We start from the raw sequence: 24,972 nt of genomic DNA, 5'->3' as shown, positions 1-24,972 counted from the left end.
AACTACTTTAGTGACTTGTTTGAGAAACAGAGTTGTGTATTTTTTTGTTCAAATACTGATAAAAGAGCCACAGAAACTGCTTGAACTACATCTCCCAGCATTCCATGCAGCAAATTAATACAAAAACTGTCACTCGTTAAAATTGTAAAAATTGACTCTCATCTTGTTTTTGCTCACAAAAGAGCAGCGTGATTGAGCTTTGAAAAAAAAACTTCAACTACAACTCCCAGCATTCCGTTTGGTTTCCCTTCGCGCTTGCCGTAGTTGACAAACGTTTTCAGACAGTTTTCAGACCGTCAGGACATTATAACTCACCGCCGCCGCTGTGTTTCAGTGTGACTTCTACCTCCAAGAAGAGGACAGCTTTTCAAAAGGTAATTATAGACTTTTATCTGACATTGAAATCAGGAAAAATTAGCGTTTATGCTATCGACGGTGAAATTAAGTTAGCATGCTAATTTGAAAGCTAGCCGAATGTGTATCCGTCTCCATGGTGACGGGCTATTTCCGCCCGGACTTTTTGGTGTTTAAACTGTGAAAGAGTTTCATCGATTTTTATGAACGTAAAATACGTCATAACATAAAAAATAACATCAAATTTACTCGGCGTTAATAATTGTATTCAATCCACCGGTTAATGTGGAGGAATATAATCTGCAGTATCATCGATGGTGGAAAGTAAACGGTGCGGTACTTAAACTACCGAAAGTAATTGTACTTTTGCTACTTGAGTACTTCTATTTTAAATTTTGTAAATTTTTCGCTCCACTACATTTAACTGAAAACTGTAGTTGTTATTTACATGTTACATTTTAACTCCTGGGAAAAATAAATTTCGTTATTTAAGTGCAATTCATTTAAAAATGCAGGATATATACATCAAACACAGCATTAGCCATAAAATGATTGGTTGATAAGCCCATTCATTGATTGACAGAAAATTAATCAGCAGCTATTTTGATGATATTGAAGATTAATTTTTCAGTTTTTCTCTGGTTTACATCACTGAAAACTGAACACATAAAAAGTCAATAATAAAAATAATTGTTAGTTGGAGTGTCAAAATCAACAACAAACATATTCTGGTAGATTATCATTCATACTTTGCCTCATTTTTGTGTGTTCCATTTCTTGTTCCAGGTGTTGTCCAGGTGTTATGAACAACTATGAGGTCATCCGTCAGATCGGAGAGGGTGCGTTTGGGAAAGCCTTCCTGGTCAGAGACAAAGGTGGAGGTGGAGACAGGCAGTGTGTGGTCAAACAGGTCAACCTCAGAAAGGTAACAAGGGCAGCATGTGAACAGTTTCTGTCCAACACATGTTCTTGTAGCTCACCTGCAGTACAGTTATTGTTTATTTGTTGGTTTATTTAAAAGGAATGGTTCGATACTCTGGGAAATGTGCTTATTTGCTCTCTAGCTGAGAGTAAGATGATAAGATTCACACCGTTCATCTGTCTGATTAATATGAAGCTACTGCTGTTTAATGGTGGGTGTTGGGACTATTTCTTGGTTGGGTGCAGTGACTTGTTAGTTCTGGCAAATAACCAGCTGTTACCCAGCTGTTTGAGGTTAATGTTGATTTACACATCACATGAGTTTAAGTGCTGGATTGTTAGTTTGTAAATTTCCTGCTCAGATGTCAGCGAGGGAAAAGGAAGCGTCAAAGAAAGAGGTGACGCTGCTGTCGAGGATGAAACACCCAAACATTGTCTCCTTCACCACCTCATTTCAAGGTGAGTGTGACTCCACAGTGAGCATGTTGTCATGTGCTGTTGTTTGCATCTATGTCACATTGCACACTGTTTACTGTACGTCTGTATAGAGGGGGACAGCCTGTATATAGTGATGGAGTACTGTGATGGAGGAGATCTGATGAAGAAGATCAACATGCAGAGAGGAGTCCCCTTCACTGAGGAGCGGGTACACACACACACACACACACACACACACACACACACACACGCCTGTGAGGAATTGTGCACTTTGATTTCTACACCTGAAATTCATTTATTCACTTGTGAGGACGAAGTGAGCTGTGTGTTCCTCAGATCGTGGCGTGGTTCGTTCAGATCTGTCTGGGCCTCAAACACATTCACGACAGGAAGATTCTCCACAGAGACATCAAAGCTCAGGTAACTGTCCCGCTTCACTGCTGCACACACTCACACATCCACTTCATTCACTGCCGGCGACAGCCAGAGCCGGAGACATATTGTTTTCGGGTCGTCCGTCCGTCCTTCCCATTCTCATGGACACGATATCTCAGTAAGGCCTCGATGGAATTCGTTAGGACTCAAGGATGAACTGATTAGATTTTGGTGGTCAAAGGTCAAGGTTGCTGGGACTTCACAAAACATGATTTTGGCCTTGTGAGTGCAATGCTGCAGCATGGTTTGATCCCACTGTCGATTCCACTGTTACTGACATAAACGTGAGCTTTTCCCTACAAACGTCCTGCAGCCGCCTCTCCCGTCCACAGAGGCTGAAATTCGACACTGAAAATAGAAAGGGACTTGTAACTCGCTGACTGTACATCATGCATTCATGGTTGAACTTGTACACGATAAACAACATTATCAACGGCCCCCGAGGTTACGCTGTTTAATGAACGAGTATTATCATTACAGAGTTCAGGGGATTGTACGGCTGAACTGTCCGGAGCTCGGCTTTGTTCTGAACAAAGACCTCGCTGTGAGCCAACTCCCAGAATAACTCGACACGACCGTCCACAGACCGCGTCTCTGTTCGCAGCCATCACCGTCTTTCATCAATCATATCTGTTTCCACACACACACACACACACACACACACACACACATGCAGACACACACACACACACAAACATGATACATGCCCAGTCACTGTTTTCCTGGTGAAACACAGATGTGCTTTCATTCCTGCTCTCCCTCTGCTCCAGAATATCTTCCTAACCAACGGAGGGATGAAAGCAAAGCTGGGGGACTTTGGAATCGCAAGAATGTTGAATAAGTAAGTCAGTGTCATCTTCACACACACACACACACACACACACACACACACACACACACACACACACACCCACACCCACAGTGACAGTGCAGCTGTTTATCACTGAGCGCTCTGTAACACATGGAAGACTTCCAAACAAGTCATTATCATTCCACAAACTGTGGACCAGGACATGTAAACACACATGGTTGTGGAAATAATGGTCAGCCTGTTCGACTGCAAAAGGAAACTGATCTCACGATAAAATAAAGCTGTGTCCTGTAAATACCACAGAGTGCATGCATGTATTTTAAGGTTTTGTCACACTAGATAAAATAAGATTTTATTTATCTTAGGGAGGAAGAAGGACAAAGAGGTAAGGAAACTAATTATGAACAATTTGAATTAAATAAATAGAAAATAAAATAAATTCTGTAGAAAACATACTTTGTTTCACTTTTTTTGTTTTATTTATTTAAGAGATTATGTCGCTATTTAAACTTGAAAATCACTGATGTAGTAGATGGAAATAAAAAGGTCTGTCTTTCATTTGGTCTGAAGTCAGCTGTGACAGCAGAGAAGCAAATTAGAAGCAAAGAAATAAATAAACAAGACTGAGAAACGGAAGAAGTGAGGTGTGACTTGGACGACCACTTTAAACACAGCTGGCAGTTAGTTGGTGGGAAGCCTGTGAGGGATCATGTACACTATGAGGGTTGTCCACATACTTTTGTGTACGTCTGTTCTGGCCTGGGACCTTTCATGTGAAGGTGAAGGTGAACCAGAACATAGTAGAGCTCCATTATTTCCAAAAACACGTCGGGGAGCCACACTGTTGCTCTGGGCGACATGTTCCTTCGTCACCATGAACCGGCGACAGTGAGAGACACAGGCGTCATGTTTTCAGATTGTCCGTACGTCCCATTCCCGTCAACGCGTTAGATCAGTGACGCCTCGAGGGAACTTCTTCAAATTTGGCACAAACTTGGATTTTGGTGGTCAGAGGTCAAAGGTCAGCGTTCAAGGTCACAGTGCTCTCACATTCTTGTGAATGTAATATATCAGGAACGCCCGGAGGGAATTTCATTACATCTGCTACAAACATTCACTTGCACTCGATGAACTGAGTAGAATTTGGTGGTCAAAGGTCAAAGGTCAAGGTCACTGTGATCTCACAAAAAACTTTTTTGGCCTTAACTCATGAATTCATTCACTAATTATGACGCAATTTATCTCCAAGGATGAAATGAAGGGATGACATTTTATATCCAAAAGGTCAAAGTTCAACTTCACTGTGACATCATGATGTTCTGCTAAAATACCCCTGGCCATTATTCAACACTGTAACTCAAGAAGGAGAGACTGTGACCATGTCTCCTGACACTTGGCTGGTTGGCGGAGGGATACGACCACGAGGCGGTGACTCTAGTTTCTCTTTACGTTACTATCTCGCCGCTGCAGGAAACGCAAAGAGTGAGTTAACACAGAAAGACTGGAACTTTGGAAGATGTCCACCTGATCTGATATACTCAGACCGGAGCCTAAATATTGGCCTCTGATGAACCTGAATATGAAAAAATGAACATGGCCAGTATGAGCAGGAGGAATGATAACAGCATGAGAAAACTGGCTCCTGGCTGTTGTTTTAAGACAGACTTGAGGAATTGCAGTTACCTTCCACACTGAATCCTGACTGACTGTGTTGTGTTTGTTAACTGTGGCTGTGCAGCACCATGGAGCTGGCCAGGACGTGTGTCGGGACGCCGTACTACCTCTCCCCGGAGATCTGCGAGAGTCGGCCGTACAACAACAAGACGTACGTACGGCCGTCACAACACAAACACAACCAGAACCATCCACAGTCACTTCTTCTTTGACGTCCCCCTTTCATTCTGGAATGAGCTACGGTGGCTTGTAGTGGACACAAAAATGAAAAGTCAATACAAGTGTGGTCAATTGATCGTCTTGGCATGACTGAGACTGAGATTTGAACTTTGTGTAGCAGAATGTGGTGCAGCATTTTATTGAAACCAGAGAGTGAGTTTTGAAATCTGAGCATCTGACCAAGTAATAAACGCATCATTAGTTTTTAACTGCGGGGCCAGAGTCTGCAGTCTGCTTACTGGTAACACCAGTCTCTAAAAGACAAGTCATAGTATTCAATAACATCACATCTGCTCTGAGAAATGATATATGACAGTTGCACTGACAAAATATTTTGGTTGGTTTCATTTTCATGAAAAAAAGACAGCAAAACAGCCAAAGTTCATAAATCTCTGGGTTGTGTTTCAGTGTCTCGTCAGTTGTGCGGTGTCCCGCTGCGTCTCCAGCCAGATTTAGTTTTATGATTTACTGCGATGAATTCTGAAGCAGGAGCAGCATCTTTTCTCTTCTGATTTTTGAAACATTGGGTCTTTGATTTCAGACAGAAAAGCAGTTTCTTAGTTTTACCCAGTGACACTTGACAGACACTGACAGATCTAATCAGCTGTAGCAAAGGGTTAATTAAGCTAATGATAGCTCCGTGAATTAATTGAAAACTTTTTTAGTTGTTTTGAAATAAGAATCTAATAAATGGGTCATAAATATGCACTTGATGGCAACATGCTAACAGACGGAGGCTAAAGCTACATGTCCCAGGGGAAAGTCGTCCACACCTCACCGTCCATGTAGAAGACATGGAAATGAAGACATAGTGTTGTTCTTGTAATGCAGTGCAGAGTCTTAGTCCTAGTAAAGAAACACAAGATCAGTCTTATTTCTTTCGTTCAATGTTTTTTTATTGGCATTTAAAGTCAAGTAGAATGAAACGAATCACTGATAGTTAAACAAAGACAGTGTCGTCTTGAGTTGATTTCCTAACTAATTACATATACTGTACAAACAGATATCAGTATATGATAATATAGTGAATTTTCTCCAACGTCAGATGGTGGATAAGGTCTTTAATCCATAGACAAAAAGCTGGAGGAAATTCATCCTTCCATTTCAGCAGTACAAGTCGTCGAGCTGAAAGAGATGCAAAAGCTATCATATCTTTTTTTTTAAGACGTGTATCCTGTGGAGTTACTCCAAATACTGCAGTAATGGCAGAGGATTGGGTTATGGGTAACTCCAAAACATCTGAGAAGGTTTTAAATATTGACTGACAGAAACGATCTAGTTTTGGACGGAACCAAAGAGATCAGTCTCATTTCAGTGTAACGTCACCGTGTTTAGCTGCTTAGCTGTAGTTGTTAGAGGAGGAAAGGCTTTTAGGTTGAAGGCTAACCCATGTGCAGGACAGGCCTGTTGCTCCTGGTTACAGTGACAGTCGATGTTCAGGGGAGGGGTTTGCCCTTTTCTCTTGTAACCTCAGATCAAAATGAACCTTGACCCTGTGCTCAGAGAGGATGTTCCCCCCACAGAGTCTCTACACGTCCCCGACTGTGACCGTGGATCGGCCGCGTGGGCGTGATCAGAGCGCTGCGGTAATACCGCCATTGCCTGCGCTCAGAGGGGTGTTCATTTCAACGACATGTACGAACACAGACAGAGACGAACGCACTCGCTCACTGACAGGAAACTTAGTCTACCCGCCTCTCCGAGTTCAGGTCTGTTCTCTTCTGCTGTGTTGTTCTCATACAGCTGAGGTCAGGGTGGCTTCCTCTTTCCCACACTCACAAAGAAATGCTTGTATTTCTATACTTGTGAGACATAATCTATGCCCGAGCCCCTCCTATTCCCACCCCCAACCCTCACCTAAACCTACTTCGAACCTTAAACCTAAAGTCTAAAACAGTCCTTTGAAGAAGAGACAATGTCTTCAGTTTCTGAAAATGTCCTCACTCTGAAACTTTAATAGGCCCTCACAAAGATAGACAAACAGGAGAAAACACACATGCACATACTTGGTTCCCGGCCAAAAAAGCAAATGCCAGAGCAGTCGTATTCCCCCAGAAATGACTTTTCTGTCGGTAGCTGTGCTCTGATTGGAGACTTCGCTGCTCTGGATTCTGACATTCTGACATTAAGGCTTTGTTCCTGGTGTTTATGACTTTAGCTCAGGGGGACAGGGGATGAAGCGAAGCCCTGCCCCGGCATCCTGTTTCAACAAGAGACATGTCAAGTTACACAAGATGTTCCAAAGCTGATGTTTTATGTTGACTTCATAGATCCACTCCCTGAATCTGTCGAGAGTCAAAACATCAGCACCGAGCTGGAGCACATTCAGAGTCGGTGTGTGAAGCTGTTATGGTTGAGATTAATGTCAGATTGCATTTAAAATCTTCTCTTCATCATGCAAATGTCTGTGTGTGTGTGTGTGTGTGTGTGTGTGTGTGTGTGTGTGTGTGTGTCCTATCTGCAGGGATATTTGGTCTCTGGGATGTGTCCTGTATGAGCTCTGCACCCTGAGGCATCCAGTAAGCTGCACCACACCCAGAACATCAGCAGCTGCTTCACACACACAGCTGGAAACACCGCTAACACCGAGCTAAGGCTAATGTAGTTCCTCTGCTCATAGTAGAGCCAATTCACTCATGGTAAATAGGAGGTTCACTAAAATGTTGCTGCAACTAACTAATAAGAATAACATTTAGAAAAGTCAGAGGATCATCAAAGTCAGTAGGATTCATCCTCTGGAAACCACGAATACAACCGTCTGTACAAAATCTCATTAAAGTCCATCCAATAGAAGTTGAAATATTTCAGTCTAGAACAAAGCAGGTGACCAACCAATCAACGAACTTATTACATTAGTTTCATTATCGATTAATCAGCCATTTATTTTCCTTTGTTGACCTTTGTTGCCTCTGTCTGTCAATGATTAATGAATCATCTAGATAATTGCCAGTTAACTCATTTTCTGTCACTCTCCCTGTATCTATCTACCTGTATCTATCTACCTGTATCTATCTACCTGTCTTCACCTGCAGTTTGAGGGCAGCAGTCTGCGGCAGTTGGTCAGTAAAATCTGCAGGGGGCGCTACAACCCAGTGCCCAGCCGCTACTCCTACGACCTTCGCCTGCTGGTCACCCAACTCTTCAAGGTCAGTCCTCTCGCCATCCTCAGGGTGCGTGTGTGAGTGAACAGTAGAAACAGCAGGTGCAGAACTTGTAGCTGAACGGCAGCGAGTCAGATTTAAACAGCTGGACTTCAAACTGTTGAATCAAACTTGAACATCAGGTGCTTGAACTTTGGTGAGTAATGACTCAGACTTGACTGATGACTCAGCCTCAGTGGTGGATGCAGAAGAATTTGTGTAATTAAAATGACTTGAGGGACTTTAGTATTTCATTTTCTTTGCTGCTTTAGACTTAAACTAAAAATATTTTAATAAGTTTTACTGAATCTGAACTTTGTTTCTTCTTCTCTCCTCTCCCGTGAATCACGTGACGACCCCTCAGCGTTACCTGGTGACGTAGTTAAAGCAGCTCAAACCTGGAGGAGCTACAACAGTGAAATGACTCAGGATCAATGATCTGATGATGTCAGAATCAGAGACCAGTCATAGTGAGAAGTTTCACCTTTGGTGCTTTACCTACATTTTACCGATGATACTTATGTAGTTTTACTTATGCAGCATTTGCTTGTATTTTACTCGTATTTTCACGTCATTGTCTCGGGATTTTACTGAAGGATCTTCAACCACCGGCGACGTTTCTTTTACCTGATTCCCTTTATTTCTACCGTGTGGGTGAACAGATGCTCAGATCTGTGGGTTTGCCTGTTTTTGTTAAAATACAAGAGCAGGAACCATTAAAACAAGTGCAAACGGGGAGCTATTGTAACATGTTTTCGTGAGAAGTCACTGGTTAGTTAAAAGTTCACCGGAGTCAGAGAAGCTTCCGTTAATCACCTGCTCAGTTCTCTGGGTTCAAACTGTGAAAGGAGCGTTTTTAAAGAGGAAAGTGTAAATGTTGAATGACAGGAAGCTGCTCGGGATGTGATCCTGGGCTGAACACGAGGAAGCTCTTATTGTCTGACTGCAGACACTCAGGCTCTTGATTCATCACTGTCAGGTTATAAACAGGTTCAAAACCTTCCACCTCTTTAATGTGTTTACAGGAACCTTTGATCAGACTTCACCAAACTCTCACATGTATTTAACCTTTGACCGGTTCACTTCTCTGCTGTTGTTGAGTGCAGTGTCAGAGTCTTCACATCCTGCACCACAGTGTGCCACAGGTCAAGTGGGCACAACAGCTTCAGTGTCTCTAGAAGACACAGTGTCCGACACAGAATTGAACAGATGTATTTTGAGGATAAAACAAGATTGGATGATTGAATAATTATAAACACGTCTTCCTGAAAGACTCTGCTGTTTGTTGTTCACTGACCATTTTCACTTTCATTATGACACACGCACATTTTTCAGGTCAACCCCCGAGACCGTCCCTCGGTCTCTTCTGTCCTCAGGCGTCCCCTCCTGGAGAAGCACATCAGCAAACATCTGGACCCGCAGGTAATGAATCTGATTGATTCACTGAGTCACCGGTTAACCCCAGAGACGACACACTGATCTCAGCAGGTTTAAACTCAAAGCAGACCGTGTTCAGACTGAATACAGTTGATTTGTGAGTTTCCTGTTGTTGGACATCAGTGAAACGGCTCCAAAATAAACATATGAGTGGCATGATGAAGTCGAAGCCATTGACAACTGATCTCACATGTATTGCGGTTCCTGTTAATATGAAATGGTAACTTATGTAGATTTTATGTGTATGGTAACTACTATATATAATAAATATATATATAATAAAATGAATGGTCCATCTTGGCTTCTTCTCCAGGCTGTTGAGACAAATATAAATCACTTAAACACATCAAAATTGAACGATTTGAATTTTTGATCACCACCAGCATCGTTTTAACACTTTAATTATCACACTTAAGTAAAAACAATATGACTCACTTTCCATTTGTCCCCACCCACACGGCTCACGCAGGCTGCTTTCCTCCTGTCAACCTCAACAACCACAGGAAGAATTATTAGTGCTTCTTTGTAATTAAAAGGTGTTGGGCATGTAGCTGTGACAGCTGTTCATGCATTATGTCAATCACCTGGATTGTAGATCTCGTAGTGTGAGAATTTCATCAGGCCAAACTGAGCAACTACATTTCCTGACCTGACTTGAAGTCGTGGAGCTCGTTGTGTGTGAACAGCTTGAACAGAGTTTTTAAAAGTTGGGTGCTGAATTTGTGAATCCTTAAAAAATATACACTTACCCCAGAAACTAAACTACACTGATATGTTTTAATGCAACACAACAGATCTGCCATTGATTTTACATTCTAGATGAAAGTGATCAAGAGCTCTTCAAACTTAATAAATACAGTTAAGATGAAACCTCTCTGACTGAACAGTGTCATCTGGAATGCATTAGATTTTCTAGGTGTACCTAATAAAGTGGCCACTAAGTGTAAATATCTGAAAATGTTTTTTGACATTGTACAACTTGAAATTGATTAGTGACTTTATTTAATCAGACTGCATGAGTTCAGATGGATGGTTTTCAGTATCATGTTTAGATTTCAGCATCAACGTGTCAAAATGTGTGTGTGTGCGTGTGTGTGTGTGTGTGTGTGTGTGCGTGTGGTTTCCTGTGAATGCAGGTGATGCAGGAGGAGTTAAGCCACACGGTGTTGTGTCGAAACAGAGCGGCAGCATCGCGAACCGCTAAAACAGGAGCAGGAGTGGCAAACACAGCAGGTGATACCGCACACACCTGAATATGTGACACCACACACACCCGACATGAGTTTATTATCGGTCTGATCCAACAGCCCTGCAGTAAATCCTCCTGCGTGAAGGTCATAATGTCCGGTCTGTGTGACAGCCGTGCCGCCGTGCGGCTGGTGTTGAGTTCACATTGTGAGTGTGTACGTGTCGTCGTGGTAAATTGCGTGGTACTGGAGAGACCGACTGTAGCAGGAACTACCCCCGAGGCAGTTTTGAGCAATATGTCTGTCTGTGGAAAGATGTTGTCACTGTGAGAGAGTCACAACCTGCAAGACTCAGTCACGACACTTTGCAGTTGTGTATTTGAGATCAAAATGAAGGCAGAGTTTGAAGATGAGTGTATGGGTGTGAACGTCGACGTTCTGGTTTGATGGTCTTTGGTTGAAACTGTTTCAGGGAGGTGTTGATCATTTTACAGGAAGTGGTCTGTGGTGCTGTTGAGCTGTGCTGTGTTTCTAACATTTAGTCTCCCCCAGTGAAATACAGATGTAAATGTGTGAAAACGTTTCAGCAGATTCTGTGTTTTGTTGATTGTTGAGGTGGAAAGAAGTAAATCCAACCCCTGCAGGTAACAGCAGGTACAGGAGGGCTCGCTGAGTTCTGACTTAGAACTTAGCTGCAGATGAAGTGGACAAAACATTGAAGACACCTGCACCTGAAACTGCAGCCTTCAGGGCGATGGCGTTGGCCGAGGGCGTTGAATGTGGAATCTGGCGCCACCCAGCGGCTGTTTCCTGGCAACGCGTCCAGATGGATTGTTGTTCAGGTTGCTGCTCCTGGCTCCGCTCCAGCTGCCACCCTTCAACACATGTGATGAACTGCAGGGAAACACGACTCTCTCCTCGGCCACATCCTGAATCCTGACTGGGTTGATTGTAATCGCGTCACATCTTGGCGCACGTTGTGTTTTGGTAACATCAGAACACAAAGTTACTGCTGCCTCAGTGTCTGGTTTTACTGGCTGGTCAGCTTCACGACAGTTAGCTGACTCATTTGTCTCATCTTTTGTCTTTGCTCTGACTCACAGCGTATTTTTTCATGGTTTATACAGAGACAAAAACTAGAATGAAAACTTTTTAAACTTTGAGCCACTGACTGTTTTAAACAGAATAACAGGAACAGGAAGAGCGGACTGAACAGGCAGCTGATGCCACCTATGGGTGAAAACTGTATCAGGGACAGTTGAACTGTCACAGCCACACAGAACGACAGTAAGACCAGACAACCACAATCAGCAAAGAATTAATTAAAACAATTACAAGACTCATAAAAAAATAAAATAAAAAAACAAATAATAAAATCCCCAATGAAAGAATCCAGCTTGTAGTTAGTTCATTTAAAAGGCGTCTAATACATGAAACTACTGCAGTTTCCTCTGTAGATTACCGTGGACATGTTGAATATCTAAGGTTACATGATTATTAGATCAGGTAGTTGCAAGAAGTAAATGAAGGCAGAGGTGTGAGGTGGTTTGGAGATTTATGAATCAAATCAAATTAAATAATAAAAATCTAAAATATATCAAATAGAAGCAAAAGTACAAACACCAGACAAAATATACACGAGGAAAACAGATATAGGACACTAGTTAAAAAGCAACTGATGAGTAATTGACGAACGTCCACTTCCTGTTAATCTAACCTGAGGCTCTGCTGTCGTCCAGAGAAGAAACACAAGTCCAGAGGAGCAGAGGGGCCCGGGGCCGCCGCGAAGAGGCCGCTCACTAAACCAGACTGGAGAGTCCCACTCCGAGTCTACAACCCTGCCCCACACAAAGTAATGATAAATGAATGATGATAATAATAAATTCATTTTCAGTCACTTGTCTTACTGTGACGTTTTAATCCTCAGACTATTTCCAAACTGTTATTGTTACTTTTACTTCAGCAAAAGATCTCAGTGCTTCTTCAGTTATTGCTAATTGGTAAATGGTAATTGCTAATTGCTTTGATTAATTTTCTCTGCTGCAGTTTGTCTCCTTTTATTTCAGTTTAATTTCATGTTATTTTCAGTTAAATTGTGTTTTTAAATGTAGTTTGAAGTTTTTCTGTTCTCTGTGTGAAACACAGTGTTACAGAGGTTTTATATAAAAACTGTAGTTACCACGTAACTTTACTAAAGGGACAGTTTGTCATTTTGGGAAATGTTCTTATTTGTTTTCTTGCTGAGAGATTGTTCAGATTCTCTTACATCTAATGTAAATGTGAAATAAAGTGAATGGATAAGATGTTCACATTGTGCTGAGAGAGTATTGAGCTGAATCCCTGTGTACCATAATATATACAGTCACTATATCTCAGTGTGTGACCCTGTACCAGATTATAGTACAGTATATTCCTGTTGTACTAACACCACATGCATGTGTGTTTGCAGCCTCCTCATCAAAGAGCAGCTGCACACAGAGCGGTCGCTGGGCAACAGAACCAAAGGCGAGTAAAAACATCGGCTCACGATTAGACTGAGCGGACATGACCTCTGAAACCTCCCTCAGGTATCAGTTCATCATCCATCACTCACAGGTGACATCATGATGTTTGACATGTACTACTGATGCAGGTTTAATGTCCAGCAGCCCGTCAGCCACTACCAGCACTACCACGCCCAGCTGGACGCCTTTCAGAGGAGGAACAAGGAGGAGGTCCTTCCTCCTGCTCCTCCTCCTCAGGAGAGAGACCATGCTGCTCCTCCTGTGGAGCCGTACCAGCTGTGAGTGACCGTGCACACAAGGCTGCAACTAACAACGATTATCATTATCAATCAATCTGCGGAGTATGTTCTCCATTGATCGATTGATCATTTTGTCTTAGATTGTCGGGAAAGTGAAAAATGTTCCCAGAACCCAAAGTGACGTCTTCAGATTGTTTGTTTTGTCCGACCAAGAGTCCAAAGACTGAAAGAGGAATTTTAAATTTTACTGGTGAAAAATGATTAAACACAATATGATAATTGATCATTCAAAATAAACTATTTCAACTCTAGCAGCAAACTGCACCACATGGTCACACTTTTTATAATCACATTTTTTTAAATATGCAAACAAATCAATCATATGAAGCTACAGCCAGCAGCTGGTTAGCTTAGCTTAGCATAAAGACTGGAAACAGGGGGGAACTGTTAGCCAATCCACCAGCCAGCACCTGTAAAGATCACTGATTAACACATTATATCTAGTTTGTCTAATCTGTAAATTATGCTTTTATTAGGGGGTTGTTATGCTAAGCTAAACTAAGCTAACACCAAATGGCTGTAGCTTCGTATACAACATACAGACATGAGAGTGATAACAATCCTCTGATCTAACTCCCAGCAAGAACGTGAATAATTGTATTTCCTGAAATGTTGAACTTTTCCTTTAAGTCATTAATTTGTTTTATCATGTTTGAATTAGTTTTTTAATTAATGAATTTGTAGCTTGGGGGTTTGATTAAAGTCAGTAACACTGTACCATCAACAATACTAACCGCTGTCTCTGTGTGTGTCAGTGTGGCTGCGGCTCGTAATGAATACCTGCAGAGGAGACGGGAGGCCAACCAGTACAAGCTGAGAGCTGAGAAACAGCTGGTAGGCAGACGCTCAGCAGCTCTGCAGTCTGTACTCACACACACTGACTCAAATACTTCTGATCAATCATTCTGCTCATTTTTACTATCAAATCATCAATGATCCTTCTGATTTAGATAAATCCCACAAACAGGAAATGCGTGTGAACGACTCAAACGACAATGTGAAATGTGTTTTAAGAATAAATGGAGCGCAGACTCACAACCTGTTTTCGGAGGCTGCTGTCTTTGTACCAGCGGGGTTTTTACTGTAGGTTCGACCTCAGGCCTGTAAACCTCAGGGCTGCCATGCAGAACCAAAACAGGAGGTCAATATCCTTTTATGGGCTCAGTGAGAGAGATAAGGAGCTCTGGTCTAACATACGTTAAGTTGAACATAAGCACGTTACAAAAGTTATAAAGAATAGCAGAATTAAAAAGTGGAATTTAACAAATTTAACATCTATGGACTCTGACACGCCCCAGAATAATCATGTAAGGAAGAAAGTAGAGGACAGGAAGGACAGTGGAAAACCTATTTTAAATCTGATTTTATAAATGGCACCACAACCTCTCTGACCTTTGACCTTTACTCTCTGACTGTCAGGGTCTGCGGCCGTGCACAGCTGAGCGCGACAGGAGGCCTGGAGGTCAGGAGCAGGAAGAGGGACGATCCGAGCGCCAACACCCGCCTCAGGACAGGAGGCAGGAGGGACGGCAGGTGGGACAACGACATCATCCCCAATGACTCCACACGGCTCTCCACAAGTCTCAGCCTCAGACACGCTCAGTGGTTTACTCCATGTGTGTGTGTGTGTGTGTGTGTGTGTGTGTGTGTGTGTGTGTGTGTGTGTAGGAGTACCTGCGTCAGCTGGATCTCATCAGACAGCAGTATCACCAGGAGATGAGGCGGATGAGGCTGAGAGCTGAAGCAGAGGTACTCAGCTGTTTCTCTGCTGCCTGTGACGTCAGTGTTTCAGGACCAAATAATGACATATAATAATAATAACAATAAAATACATCATGATTGGTTGATGGTTCAAAAGGCTTTATTTTGCCTTCTTTTAAAGTCATAAGTATAAATATTAGAGAGAGTGGAAGTCATCAGAGGGCGTTCACAGGCAGCTGTTTATAGCGGTTTCATATGAGTTTTCAATTTCAGACCAGACACAGTCCAGCCATACACCAGGTTTATGTTCTGACCTGGTCTTGTTTATTAAAGTATCACTGCAGCAGTAAGACTTTATTTAGTTTATTTACTTATTTGAATGGGACAAAGAGTTTACAGCTGTTGCTAATTCTCGACTCTTGTCCCTAGTTGGGCTTTTACATGTGTTATGGAATTGAAACAGTCAGTAGCGAAAACAACACAAAACAGACAACACAGCTGATAATATCCTACAATTAGCTAAAAATACACAGATGTTCAGTCTGAAAAGAGACAACAACAACAACAACAAGCTACAGTCAAATAAAAACAATTTGATGTCAGATGGTGATGTGTTGAGTTCTGTTGTTGCCGTTCACCGCGCTCCTAGTTAGTTAATGTGTGTTATTAGTTTGTCCTTCTGTTTGCGTCTCAAAATAAAGGATCAATACACAGATTCAGAATAAGACGATGATATGATCTCCCTCTGCTCTCTGTCGGGCCTCAGCCGCAACAGAAACATGAGACGTTTGTGGTGGAGAAACCCAGAGACCCAGAACCTTCTGCAGACAGTAAAGAGCAGCAGCAGGACGCCGCACCTGCACAGGTAAATCACCTCATTCACTCTCATTCCGACACATGCATACAACCCGATCTGCCCATCGTGGAGCTGTTCTCCGCTGATAAAAAATAAAGTTGTTTCAGAAGAAACTACTCAGGTCGTGTTTGACCCGTGAGCTCTGAATGAAGGAACGGTGGAGAATCACAACAACACAGTAACAGCTGTTCCTCCTCTGTCTTACTGCCGCTGCAGGACGTCGACGCAGCTCTGAGGCAGATCACGGATCAGACGAGAGCGCAGGAGAGGAAACACAAAGACAAGGTGAGATAAGAGCAAACACACATTCGGCTGCAGTACGAACCCGGTGTTTGACAGGTAAATAACTGTGAGTCAGACAGGCATGAAGGAATCCTGTAGCACCTGATTCAGGAAAAGAAAACAGCACAAATTTGAAGAAAGATGAGAGTTCGATCAACTGTTGGCTTGGTTTGTCATTTCTGCAGAAGGGAATCATGTTTGAGATCCGATTAGATGATGACAGGATGAAAGACGACGCAGAGGAGGAGGAAGAGGAGGAGGAGAGAGGAGACGAAGAGGAGGAAGAGAAGGAGGAGAGAGGAGACGAAGAGGAGGAGAAGGTAAAATATTTTCCTTTTTCACAGCTGCTGCTCGTCTTCTTCTCTTTCTTTCTCTCACTCTCTCCCGAACTCCCCAACCAGGACGAGGACCCTCTGAACCGGACTCTGAGCTTCCAGGAGGGGGAGGAGTTGAAGCTCAGGGATTGGTCAGAGGTGAGGAGGGGGTGGAGCCAGAGGACTCCCCAGACTCTGCTGGATGCTCTCGGCAACATGGACGTCGACTCCGTCTACAGCACTGCAGTCGAGGCTGAACAAGGTGCAGCTCAGCTGTTAGTGATCGATTATTAGTTACTGAAGATTCTCTGCAGATACATATTTATATCATGTTTCTCATTATTTAGACCAACGTTGTGCAGCTGTGACCTCTGACCTTCTGTCGAGGGGCCGCCCCTGCCAAGTTATCACACAGAGCTTTAAATTCAAAGCTGCTGCTGAGACAAAGTGGATCGTTGCAGAGCAGTATGACTCGTGTATTTCCCATGTCCCTATTGGCCCACAGGCGAGGAGGCGGCAGGTCGCAGACAGTGGGTGGACGGCCCCCCCAACACCCTGCTGAACGCCCTCGCTCAGGCTGAACTCACATCGTCAACTCTGGCCTCAGTGACTGCAGGTCAGACGTCACTCTCTCATCTGACTGATCGACAGCAGAGGAGTTCACTGCACTGACTTCACTGACGTACAGGAAGTGTGAAAGTTTAACCTGCTGTGTCTGAATGTTGCTGGATGGTTTTTAGGGTAAGTAAGTGAACTGAAGTGTCTTTACTCTCAGATTTAGAACCTGAGCAGGACGGAGGAGAGGACGAGAAGACGGAGGAAGACAAACAGAAGAGGAGGGAGGAGGAGGAGGAGGAGGACGGCTCTGATGTGGAGATGGATGAAGAGCGTCTGGAGCCGAGGTCAGACGATGACGACACGTAAGTCAACGCTCACTTCTGTTCATGTCAAAGATCTTTGTCTTTTTGTACTGATCAGTTTCATGAACCATCTCTGTGATCCTGTGAACTGTTTAACTTCCTCTGCTCCCGTCAGGAACTTCGAGGAGTCGGAGGACGAGCTGAGAGAAGCGGTGGCCGACTCCATGAAGAACCTGTTTGTCATGGAGGACGGGAGCTCAGACGAAACAGAAAACACAGAGGAAAGGGTAGAGGTGCATGATGGGACGCAGGACAGCGAGGACGGACGCGCAGAACTGAAGGATTCACGTGCGGACGTCGGGGTCGTCTCCTCCGGACCTAAAGAAGGTGACGGTCAGTGTGAGTGTTCAGACGAGTCCCAGACTGATGACGATAACGCGTCTTTAAATAAACAGCAGCAGACGACCTGAGTCGTCGCTGCATTAACACCATACACCTGTCGGACGAACCGTAACCCTGTTAAACTGGATGAGCACTTTGAAGCAGACTGAGGCGTTTATTTATTTTTCAACAAATCCCATGTACAGACCCAAACTGGCAACATGTCACTCTGTCAGCCCTGAGCCCATTGGTTCCTACTGAAGACGTAAATCTTTACAAACACCTCACAAATGTGTAGTTTCATTTTTATTCCTCTGCCGGCGCCAGTCAGAGCCGGAGCCATATTGTTTTCTGGTTGTCCGTCCGTCTCGTTCTTGTGGACACGATATCTCAATAACACCTGGACAAAACTTCCTCAAGCACTTCCGCAAACATTCACCTGGACTAAAGGACGATCCGATCAGATTTTGGTGGCTAAAGGTCAAAGGTCAAGATCACTTTGACCTCAGAAAAAAACACTTTTTGGCCACTACTCAGGACTTCACAGCAATCATGACAAGATGTCACACGAGTGGTTGATACTTTATCTGACTCTGGATAAACAGGGATGTGACCTGAAACTAGTTTGAATGGCGGAGGGATACGACCACGAGGAGGTGGTTCTAGTTTAAAAATGACTCAGCAATTTACTACAACAGCTGCTCACACCAGCTTTTATAGAACAAACAGGAGGAACTATTTTCAGCGGTGGATTAATCCACATTTGGGGCTGTCCTGAGTTTTTGTGGCATCAGGACAGTGTGTGTGTGTGTGTGTGTGTGTGTGTGTGGGTGTGTGTGTGTGTGTGTGTGGGTGTGTGTGTGTGTGTGTGTGAGTGTGAGACTTGAGTCAGAATAAACTACAGTGTGTGTGTTCATGGTGATGAAGGAGCATGTCACTCAGTCACTGATGTGTTTTAACAGTTAGTTGGAGCTCTGTGGCTCAGAGGAGTAACTTGTACCAGACTGTGACACACACACACACACACACACACACACACACACACACACACAAACACACACAGCACCTGTTAGTGGGAGACATTCAGTGTAGGTTTTCCAAAGGATTCTCTGACAATGAGAAAAATATAAACCATCAGCAGACTGATTCTTTGACATCAGCTTCAGCGCAGGTTTGCATTGTGATTGTAAAACAGAAGCTGCTCTCTATAATAATATTCTGTTTGTGCCTTTGCTTCGCTGTAACGCTGTTTCCCGTCTCCTGCCACAGGTTGGCAGAAAACAACAAGCGATGAATCGTCAGGTGTTTGCTGATTGTATTTATTGCAGTATTTGAAGCATCATTTCAGTTTCTCAGTGAAACAAGCTCAGAACATCCGCTCCACATGGACACACTTAAATAGAACGAGCGCTTCTTTCAAAACAAAGACTCTGTAAATATTTTACACGTGATTATATTTCCATGCCTGGACCTCATCACAAACAGGAATGCAGGAAGTGAAACAACATTTAAATACGAGAGATTTGGCTTTGACCTCGACCCAACAACGTGGCTTTAAGTGCTTCTTCAATGTACATCATTTGACTTCTTCAACACAGAAAAATACCATTTCAACCCTGGTCACATCTATTTAGGAGTCAGTAACTGACAGATAATCAAATTCACATCAGTACTAATATAAATCACCACCACACTAATATGTAAAACCCCAATATGCTCAATTTATTGTAAATTAAGACCAAGATAAGCAACAAATTCTCACATTTGAGAAGCTGGAACCATCGAATGACTTAAAGAATTAAGCAATTATCAAAATAGTTGCAGGTTAATTGTCTTTTTTCTTCAAAAGCCAATGTTTTGTGTGTCAGTGGTGGCAGATGAGAAGCTGAATGTGACTCTAAAAGGAAATAGATTTAAACACCTGACCCTCGGGGTTTCTGATTGGCTGTTACTAAACTGATGAACCAAATGTGACTTTTACGTTGAACTATTTAAACTGTCTTTTTTCCACGATGGATGTTAAACTCCCATCGCGGCATCAACGGTCTGTTGGTGGTGGCGTGGCGGACGAGAAGGAACAGAACTTCACGTTTGTTGCTCCTCCATGTTTCTGCTCATCGTTCTTCCATCGTGAAAACCAAACACCTGACGACCTTCATGTGAGTTTGACACATGCAGAGTCACTGGAAATGTCCCGTGTTGTTTTTGCTTATTCATCAGAGGATGAGAGGGACAGTTCTGGGTTTTCCACCAGAGACGTCTCTTTACTGTGTCGGCCTCCTTTTCTGTTATCTTTGATTGGGAATGACACCACGTCACATTTTACTAATAATGCTGGAAGCTTGGCTTGTGTTAATCACAGATATGACCCTCGCTGCTTCACCCCCAAAAAAAACAAACAAAGTCCCGGTCCCTCGTCTGTTCCTCCTCATCGCTCCAGTTTACTCATCAGAGACTCCACGGCCGCGAGGAAACAAGCCTCAAACTCCTGGTCGGAGAATCGTTCCACGGAGCGCCGGGCGTTTCGTCGGATCTCCAGTCTAGCCGCCGGTGACAGCGCCAGGATGGTTTCCATGACAGCGGCGTAGCTGTCCTCGCTGTCGGCCAGGAAACCCGTCTGTCCGCCCTCATACGGCACCACGATGTCCAGCTTTGGACCTCCGGACTTATGGGCGAGGACGATGGTTCCTGCAGCCATGCACTCCACCACACCTGGGACAGACAGAGAGGACAGATGTCCACCTGGTCTCATACAGAAACATTTACTGCTGAGCGCAGACATCAGAGATCACGTCATCAGAGCTAACGGGAGAATCAGAGACAGGCAAACATGCTAAAGAGGAAAGTAACTGTCTCTGTTTATCATCTCTGAACGATGAACGACGACAGGTCAACAAGAAATACCGCTGCCTACATCTAAAGGGTTTGAACTCTAAATAGTTTTTTCTCAGACTTGTCACGACCAGTTCTACAGAGTAAGCTAAACTTTCATCAGCCTCAGCTGGACGCGACACAGGTGTTTTCATTGTGTGTGTGTGTTGTCCTCACCTATGCCGAAGTGTTCGTTCCACATGGTGTGCAGACCGATGGTGGCGTCCACCAGCTCCCTCTTCAGCTCGTCAAACGGGACGTTCAGTTTGAAGTCGACTCGGTCCGACACGTCCAGCTCCTGGCAGAGCCCCCGCAGCATCAGCACCCTCTCCTCGTCCTCCTGGTTCCTGCATCCGCCGATCAGCACCAGCCGCAGCGACTCCCGCCCCCCGGGCCCCTCCCCTTTCCTGTCCAGCAGTTTGCGAAACGCCCGAATCTGCAGCCGGTGGTCCTTCTCCGGCCTGAACTGACCCACCGACACGATGGAGTGGCACTTCCTGTCCCCTCCTCCTCCTCCCTCTTCCTCTCCACTCCCCAGCTCCTGTCCGAGCTCCTCCCAGCCCTCCTCCATCTCGTCCTCGTCCTCCTCCTCCAGCGGGACGTCCAGAAAGGCCCTGACGTCGCAGGGTGGGTAGACGATGCTGGTGCGGCTCGGGGAGCGCCACAGAGCCAGGATGTGTCCCAGCGTCCAGGTGGAGTTCACCATGATGACGTCGCTGCAGGAGCCGGCGAGGCCGTAGAGCAGGGCGAAGCAGCAGTAGTACACCACCTTCACCGCACTCAGCACGGGGTTCCTGGAGATGAAGTCAGCGTTGTTGAACCTGGAAGACAGAAGAGGAAGAAGACAGTTTCAACCTCTACCCAGACAGGTACATACAGCTGTGATAGGATGACAGGTGTGTGTCTGTTACCTGGGGTTCCTCTCTCTGACCACAGACAACATGTCCGTACTGACGGTGGGGTAGTGGACGTAGCTCGCCACTTTACAGCCTCCCAGGTAGCGGAAGATTGGCAGGGTGAAGGCGTAGCCCATCGAGTCCACGTACAGGTCAGGAACACAGGCCGTCAGAGCCTCCCAGCCTAAAACACACACACACACACACACACACACACACACACACACGGAGGTTGAAAATGAACCACAACACACTGCATTAGCTCTTATTGTGTTTGAACGCTCTTTCCGGTCTTACCGAGGAACATGGAGCCGGCGCTCTGGCCCAGCAGCGTGAAGTGAGGGTAAGACGCGGCCTCCACCAGCAAGCGGTGACGCAGGAAGACGAAGGTGACCGGTCGAGGAAGCGTGATGTTGAAACGCTGTCTTGCTCCCTCCAGAATCTGCTCCCCGGTCACTCCCTGGTCGCCCGTGTACACCACGAAGGAGACGCCGGGGTATCTGGGACGAGGAGGGAAAACATAAAGCGACTCACGTTAGTTCCAGTTCTTTGTTTTCAGGAATAATGAGGTGAATTCAGACAGTGGTGGGTTCAAGTTCGAGCAGCTTTAAAACAAACCACCAGACCACAGTGGGACATTATTGAGGCTGATCAGAGCTTCTGTCAGCTTTTATTATAAGGCCTGAAAATAGTGGTTGGAAGGTGTGTGACTTCTACTGTCTCTATTTCTTATTCTATTGTAGCTGCACGACTTTATCTTTCACTTGAAACAACCTCATGATACAAACAATTAGTCGGTTCTATTATCAATCAACCTTCATTGTTTTAGTAACTTTTCAAGCAGAACAGCAAGACGTGAAGATTTCCTTTGTCATATTTGATGATAAAGTCTTTGGACTGTTGGTCAGACTAAACAAGTACTGTCAAGATGTTCTGTGAGCTCTACATTAATATGGGCATGAGATATCATCGCTGCAGCCTCATTGGCGCTAAGAGGCCAAGACCCTGTAGTGGAAGGAAAGTAATCACTACTGCTGTAATTAAGAACAAATCTGAGGTACTTGTACTTAATAGTATGATGCTTTGTCATAGATTAAATACCCAGCAGGATATACAAGTTGACAACTATTTTGATAATCATTTAAGTCGTTCAAACACTTCCTGGTTCCAGCTGCTTTTCCTTCTAATACTTTAAATGTATTTTTAATCACTGTAGAGGTTTGTGCTGCTGTTTTGTTTGGACAAAACAAACATTGTGATGATGAGCGTTTCTCATCGTTTTCTGAATCTTTACAAACCAAACAATCAGTCTGTTTATAGAGAAAATGATCAGGAGATTAAATCCAGAATGAAACTCAAATAAATAATAAATAACAAGCTCCGCCTCAACTAAATACAACAGTAAAATACTGATTATATATTAATGGATTATTAATTATAGTGTTATGATACAATAGATAATAGTGTAACAGTCACATGGGACATTTTGCACCCAGCACTTAGATTTAACATTTTCCTGATTGTATTACAGCAGTACTTTTACTTGTAACGCCGTATATATACTTTTACTTGAGTCAAGATCTGAATACTTCTACCTAAAGTACACTGAAGTATGGGAACAATGGTGTCCACATACTTTTGACCATGTAGTGTAATGGGATATTATAGTCGGATCATGGATGTATGATTAAAAAAAAAACTCTTCATACATCCATGAGTCCGACAGGCAGACAGCTGAATCCCATGTACCGGTGCATGAGGGCCCTCAGGGAGCACCACAGGACCCGCTCCCCGCCTCCGCCGGCGTTGCAGTAGGGGTGGAAGAAAGCCACCGCGGGGCCGCCGTCCCGAGCCCGGCGGGCTTTGCGGCGGCCCTGCAGCCACATGCGGACCCCCAGCAGGACCAGCAGCAGGACCAGGGTCAGGAGCAGACTGAGGTAGGCGCAGGGCACAACCAGGGACCACAACAACCTGAGGAGGGGGAGACAAGAGCACCGTGAACCGGCTGTGGGTGGTCGTGACACCGATTAGCCTAGTAGCTGCTAGTGAGGCTAAAGTTAGCCGTCCGAGCGCCACAGAGACCCGGACTCGGTCTGAGCGAGAGCCTCGGTTTGTCTCAGGTCTGAGTCTGGTTCAGAGACAGGAGAGAGCGGCTGAGGAGACGTTTACCTCATTAAGTCGCAGAAACACAGGGAGAAGTGGTGCTGGTGCTCGTGTCCTGCCATTTTGACAACACTACTGATGACGTTTCACTGCCGTCAGCTGACCCACAGGCCTCTCTGTGATTGGCTGAGCGTTTGTTTACCTTCACGTCATTGACACGTGACTTTTTCATTTTATTTATTTATTTCAACACATATTAAAATAAAAATGATGCCCAGAAAATATAATAACACGTATATAATAACATTTAAGAGACATTTGGTTTATTTTCATTTTTATAATTTTGATATAAAAAATAAGAAAACCTACAAATTATAATAATGACAAATAAATCCAAACAAAATAATTGTCTGTCTTTCCACTTAATGGTGGTTCTGGTTCTGGTCCTGGAGCCAGGCTGGTGGGAACTGGGAGTTGTGCTGGGAGCCATTATGGATCTGAAGGAAGTCGCTGAGGCAAAAGGTGGGTGGTGGAGCTTGGAACCGCACATCTGCCAAAATACAGACTGAACTGTTATTATTATTATTATTATTAATAATAATAATAATAATAATAATAATAATTTAAGAAATACATAAAAACAGGAGATAACAGATTCATAAATAATAGAAAAACCAACAAACAAACTAGTAAATAGCTCCTACAGCCACCACTATCAGATCTGACAAAAACTATTTTGGTCAGAGGACTTAAATTAAATCAAAATCAGGGGCTAAAATTATTACTGAATCACCACAGGATGAACAGTGGTTAATAGGGGAAGTTGGTGATGTAGTAGGTGATATCACTAGTGATTAATAAGGTGTTAAAACGCAGCTGCTAGTTGAGTTATATAAATCAATGCCACAGAGCAGCAGATCAACCTGACTGAAGGAGCTCCAGCAGCGGGTTCCTGGGGCGGGTTCGTGTTGATTTAAGGGGGAAACCAGGAGTGATTCCGTCCGTCAGTCGTTTGGAGGTGACGGGCAGCAGAGGTGTGGGTGGGGCTACCCTCGGTGCGGGGGTGTCAGCAACCTGCCTGCTGGGTCCCCTGGTACCTGCACCGCCCTGATCCAGGGGCAGCGACTGCATCACTGTGGTGAGGAGTGGTGAGACCAGTAAGTGAAGTGGATGAAAGACTTGTTCTTCTTGTTCACAGAATCTGACTGGATTATTGAGGTGAGCTCACCTGAAGGTCCGGGAGCAGGAGGGGTTTTCACAACGGGAGGGGTCCTTTTCGGGGGCAGGGG

The 24,972-nt window shown here is 44.2% G+C and overlaps 2 protein-coding genes across 2 annotated transcripts; one reads left to right on the top strand and one right to left on the bottom strand.

Moving 5' to 3' along the window:
- Positions 1-278: 278 nt before the first annotated feature.
- LOC111237965 (serine/threonine-protein kinase Nek5-like) lies at positions 279-17,902 on the top strand. The gene is made up of 22 exons (XM_022767298.1): positions 279-374; positions 1,141-1,279; positions 1,638-1,734; positions 1,824-1,921; positions 2,050-2,133; positions 2,919-2,989; positions 4,698-4,784; positions 7,317-7,371; positions 7,885-7,998; positions 9,328-9,414; positions 10,566-10,662; positions 12,356-12,468; positions 13,265-13,398; positions 14,175-14,253; positions 14,839-14,952; positions 15,088-15,168; positions 15,887-15,985; positions 16,193-16,261; positions 16,660-16,834; positions 17,093-17,172; positions 17,407-17,492; positions 17,608-17,902. The coding sequence occupies exons 2-22, from the start codon at positions 1,157-1,159 to the stop codon at positions 17,900-17,902; spliced, it is 2,238 nt and encodes a 745-aa protein (XP_022623019.1). The 5' UTR covers positions 279-374; positions 1,141-1,156.
- A 1,218-nt stretch (positions 17,903-19,120) lies between these two features.
- On the bottom strand, positions 19,121-23,820 carry LOC111237946 (GDP-Man:Man(3)GlcNAc(2)-PP-Dol alpha-1,2-mannosyltransferase-like). The gene is made up of 6 exons (XM_022767263.1): positions 23,750-23,820; positions 23,330-23,551; positions 21,878-22,080; positions 21,596-21,764; positions 20,862-21,505; positions 19,121-20,525 (listed from the first exon to the last, which is right to left on the bottom strand). The coding sequence occupies exons 1-6, from the start codon at positions 23,803-23,805 to the stop codon at positions 20,242-20,244; spliced, it is 1,578 nt and encodes a 525-aa protein (XP_022622984.1). The 5' UTR covers positions 23,806-23,820; the 3' UTR covers positions 19,121-20,241.
- Positions 23,821-24,972: the final 1,152 nt, after the last annotated feature.

Source organism: Seriola dumerili, unplaced genomic scaffold (genome assembly GCF_002260705.1).
Source record: "Seriola dumerili isolate Sdu_G_001 unplaced genomic scaffold, Sdu_1.0 BDQW01001125.1, whole genome shotgun sequence".
Lineage (NCBI taxonomy): Eukaryota > Metazoa > Chordata > Actinopteri > Carangiformes > Carangidae > Seriola > Seriola dumerili.
This window is presented reverse-complemented; position numbering and strand designations above follow the sequence as displayed.

Coding starts and splice junctions, on each gene's coding strand:
- LOC111237965 (XM_022767298.1), top strand. CDS start 1,157: ATGAACAACTATGAGGTCATCCGTCAGATCGGAGAGGGTGCGTTTGGG. Junction 1,735..1,823: donor CTTCACCACCTCATTTCAAG/GTGAGTGTGACT, acceptor ACGTCTGTATAG/AGGGGGACAGCCTGTATATA. Junction 16,835..17,092: donor TGCAGTCGAGGCTGAACAAG/GTGCAGCTCAGC, acceptor AGGAGGCGGCAG/GTCGCAGACAGTGGGTGGAC.
- LOC111237946 (XM_022767263.1), bottom strand. CDS start 23,805: ATGGCAGGACACGAGCACCAGCACCACTTCTCCCTGTGTTTCTGCGAC. Junction 22,081..23,329: donor CTGAGGGCCCTCATGCACCG/GTACATGGGATT, acceptor TCCTCGTCCCAG/ATACCCCGGCGTCTCCTTCG. Junction 20,526..20,861: donor GAACGAACACTTCGGCATAG/GTGAGGACAACA, acceptor TGTCTGTCCCAG/GTGTGGTGGAGTGCATGGCT.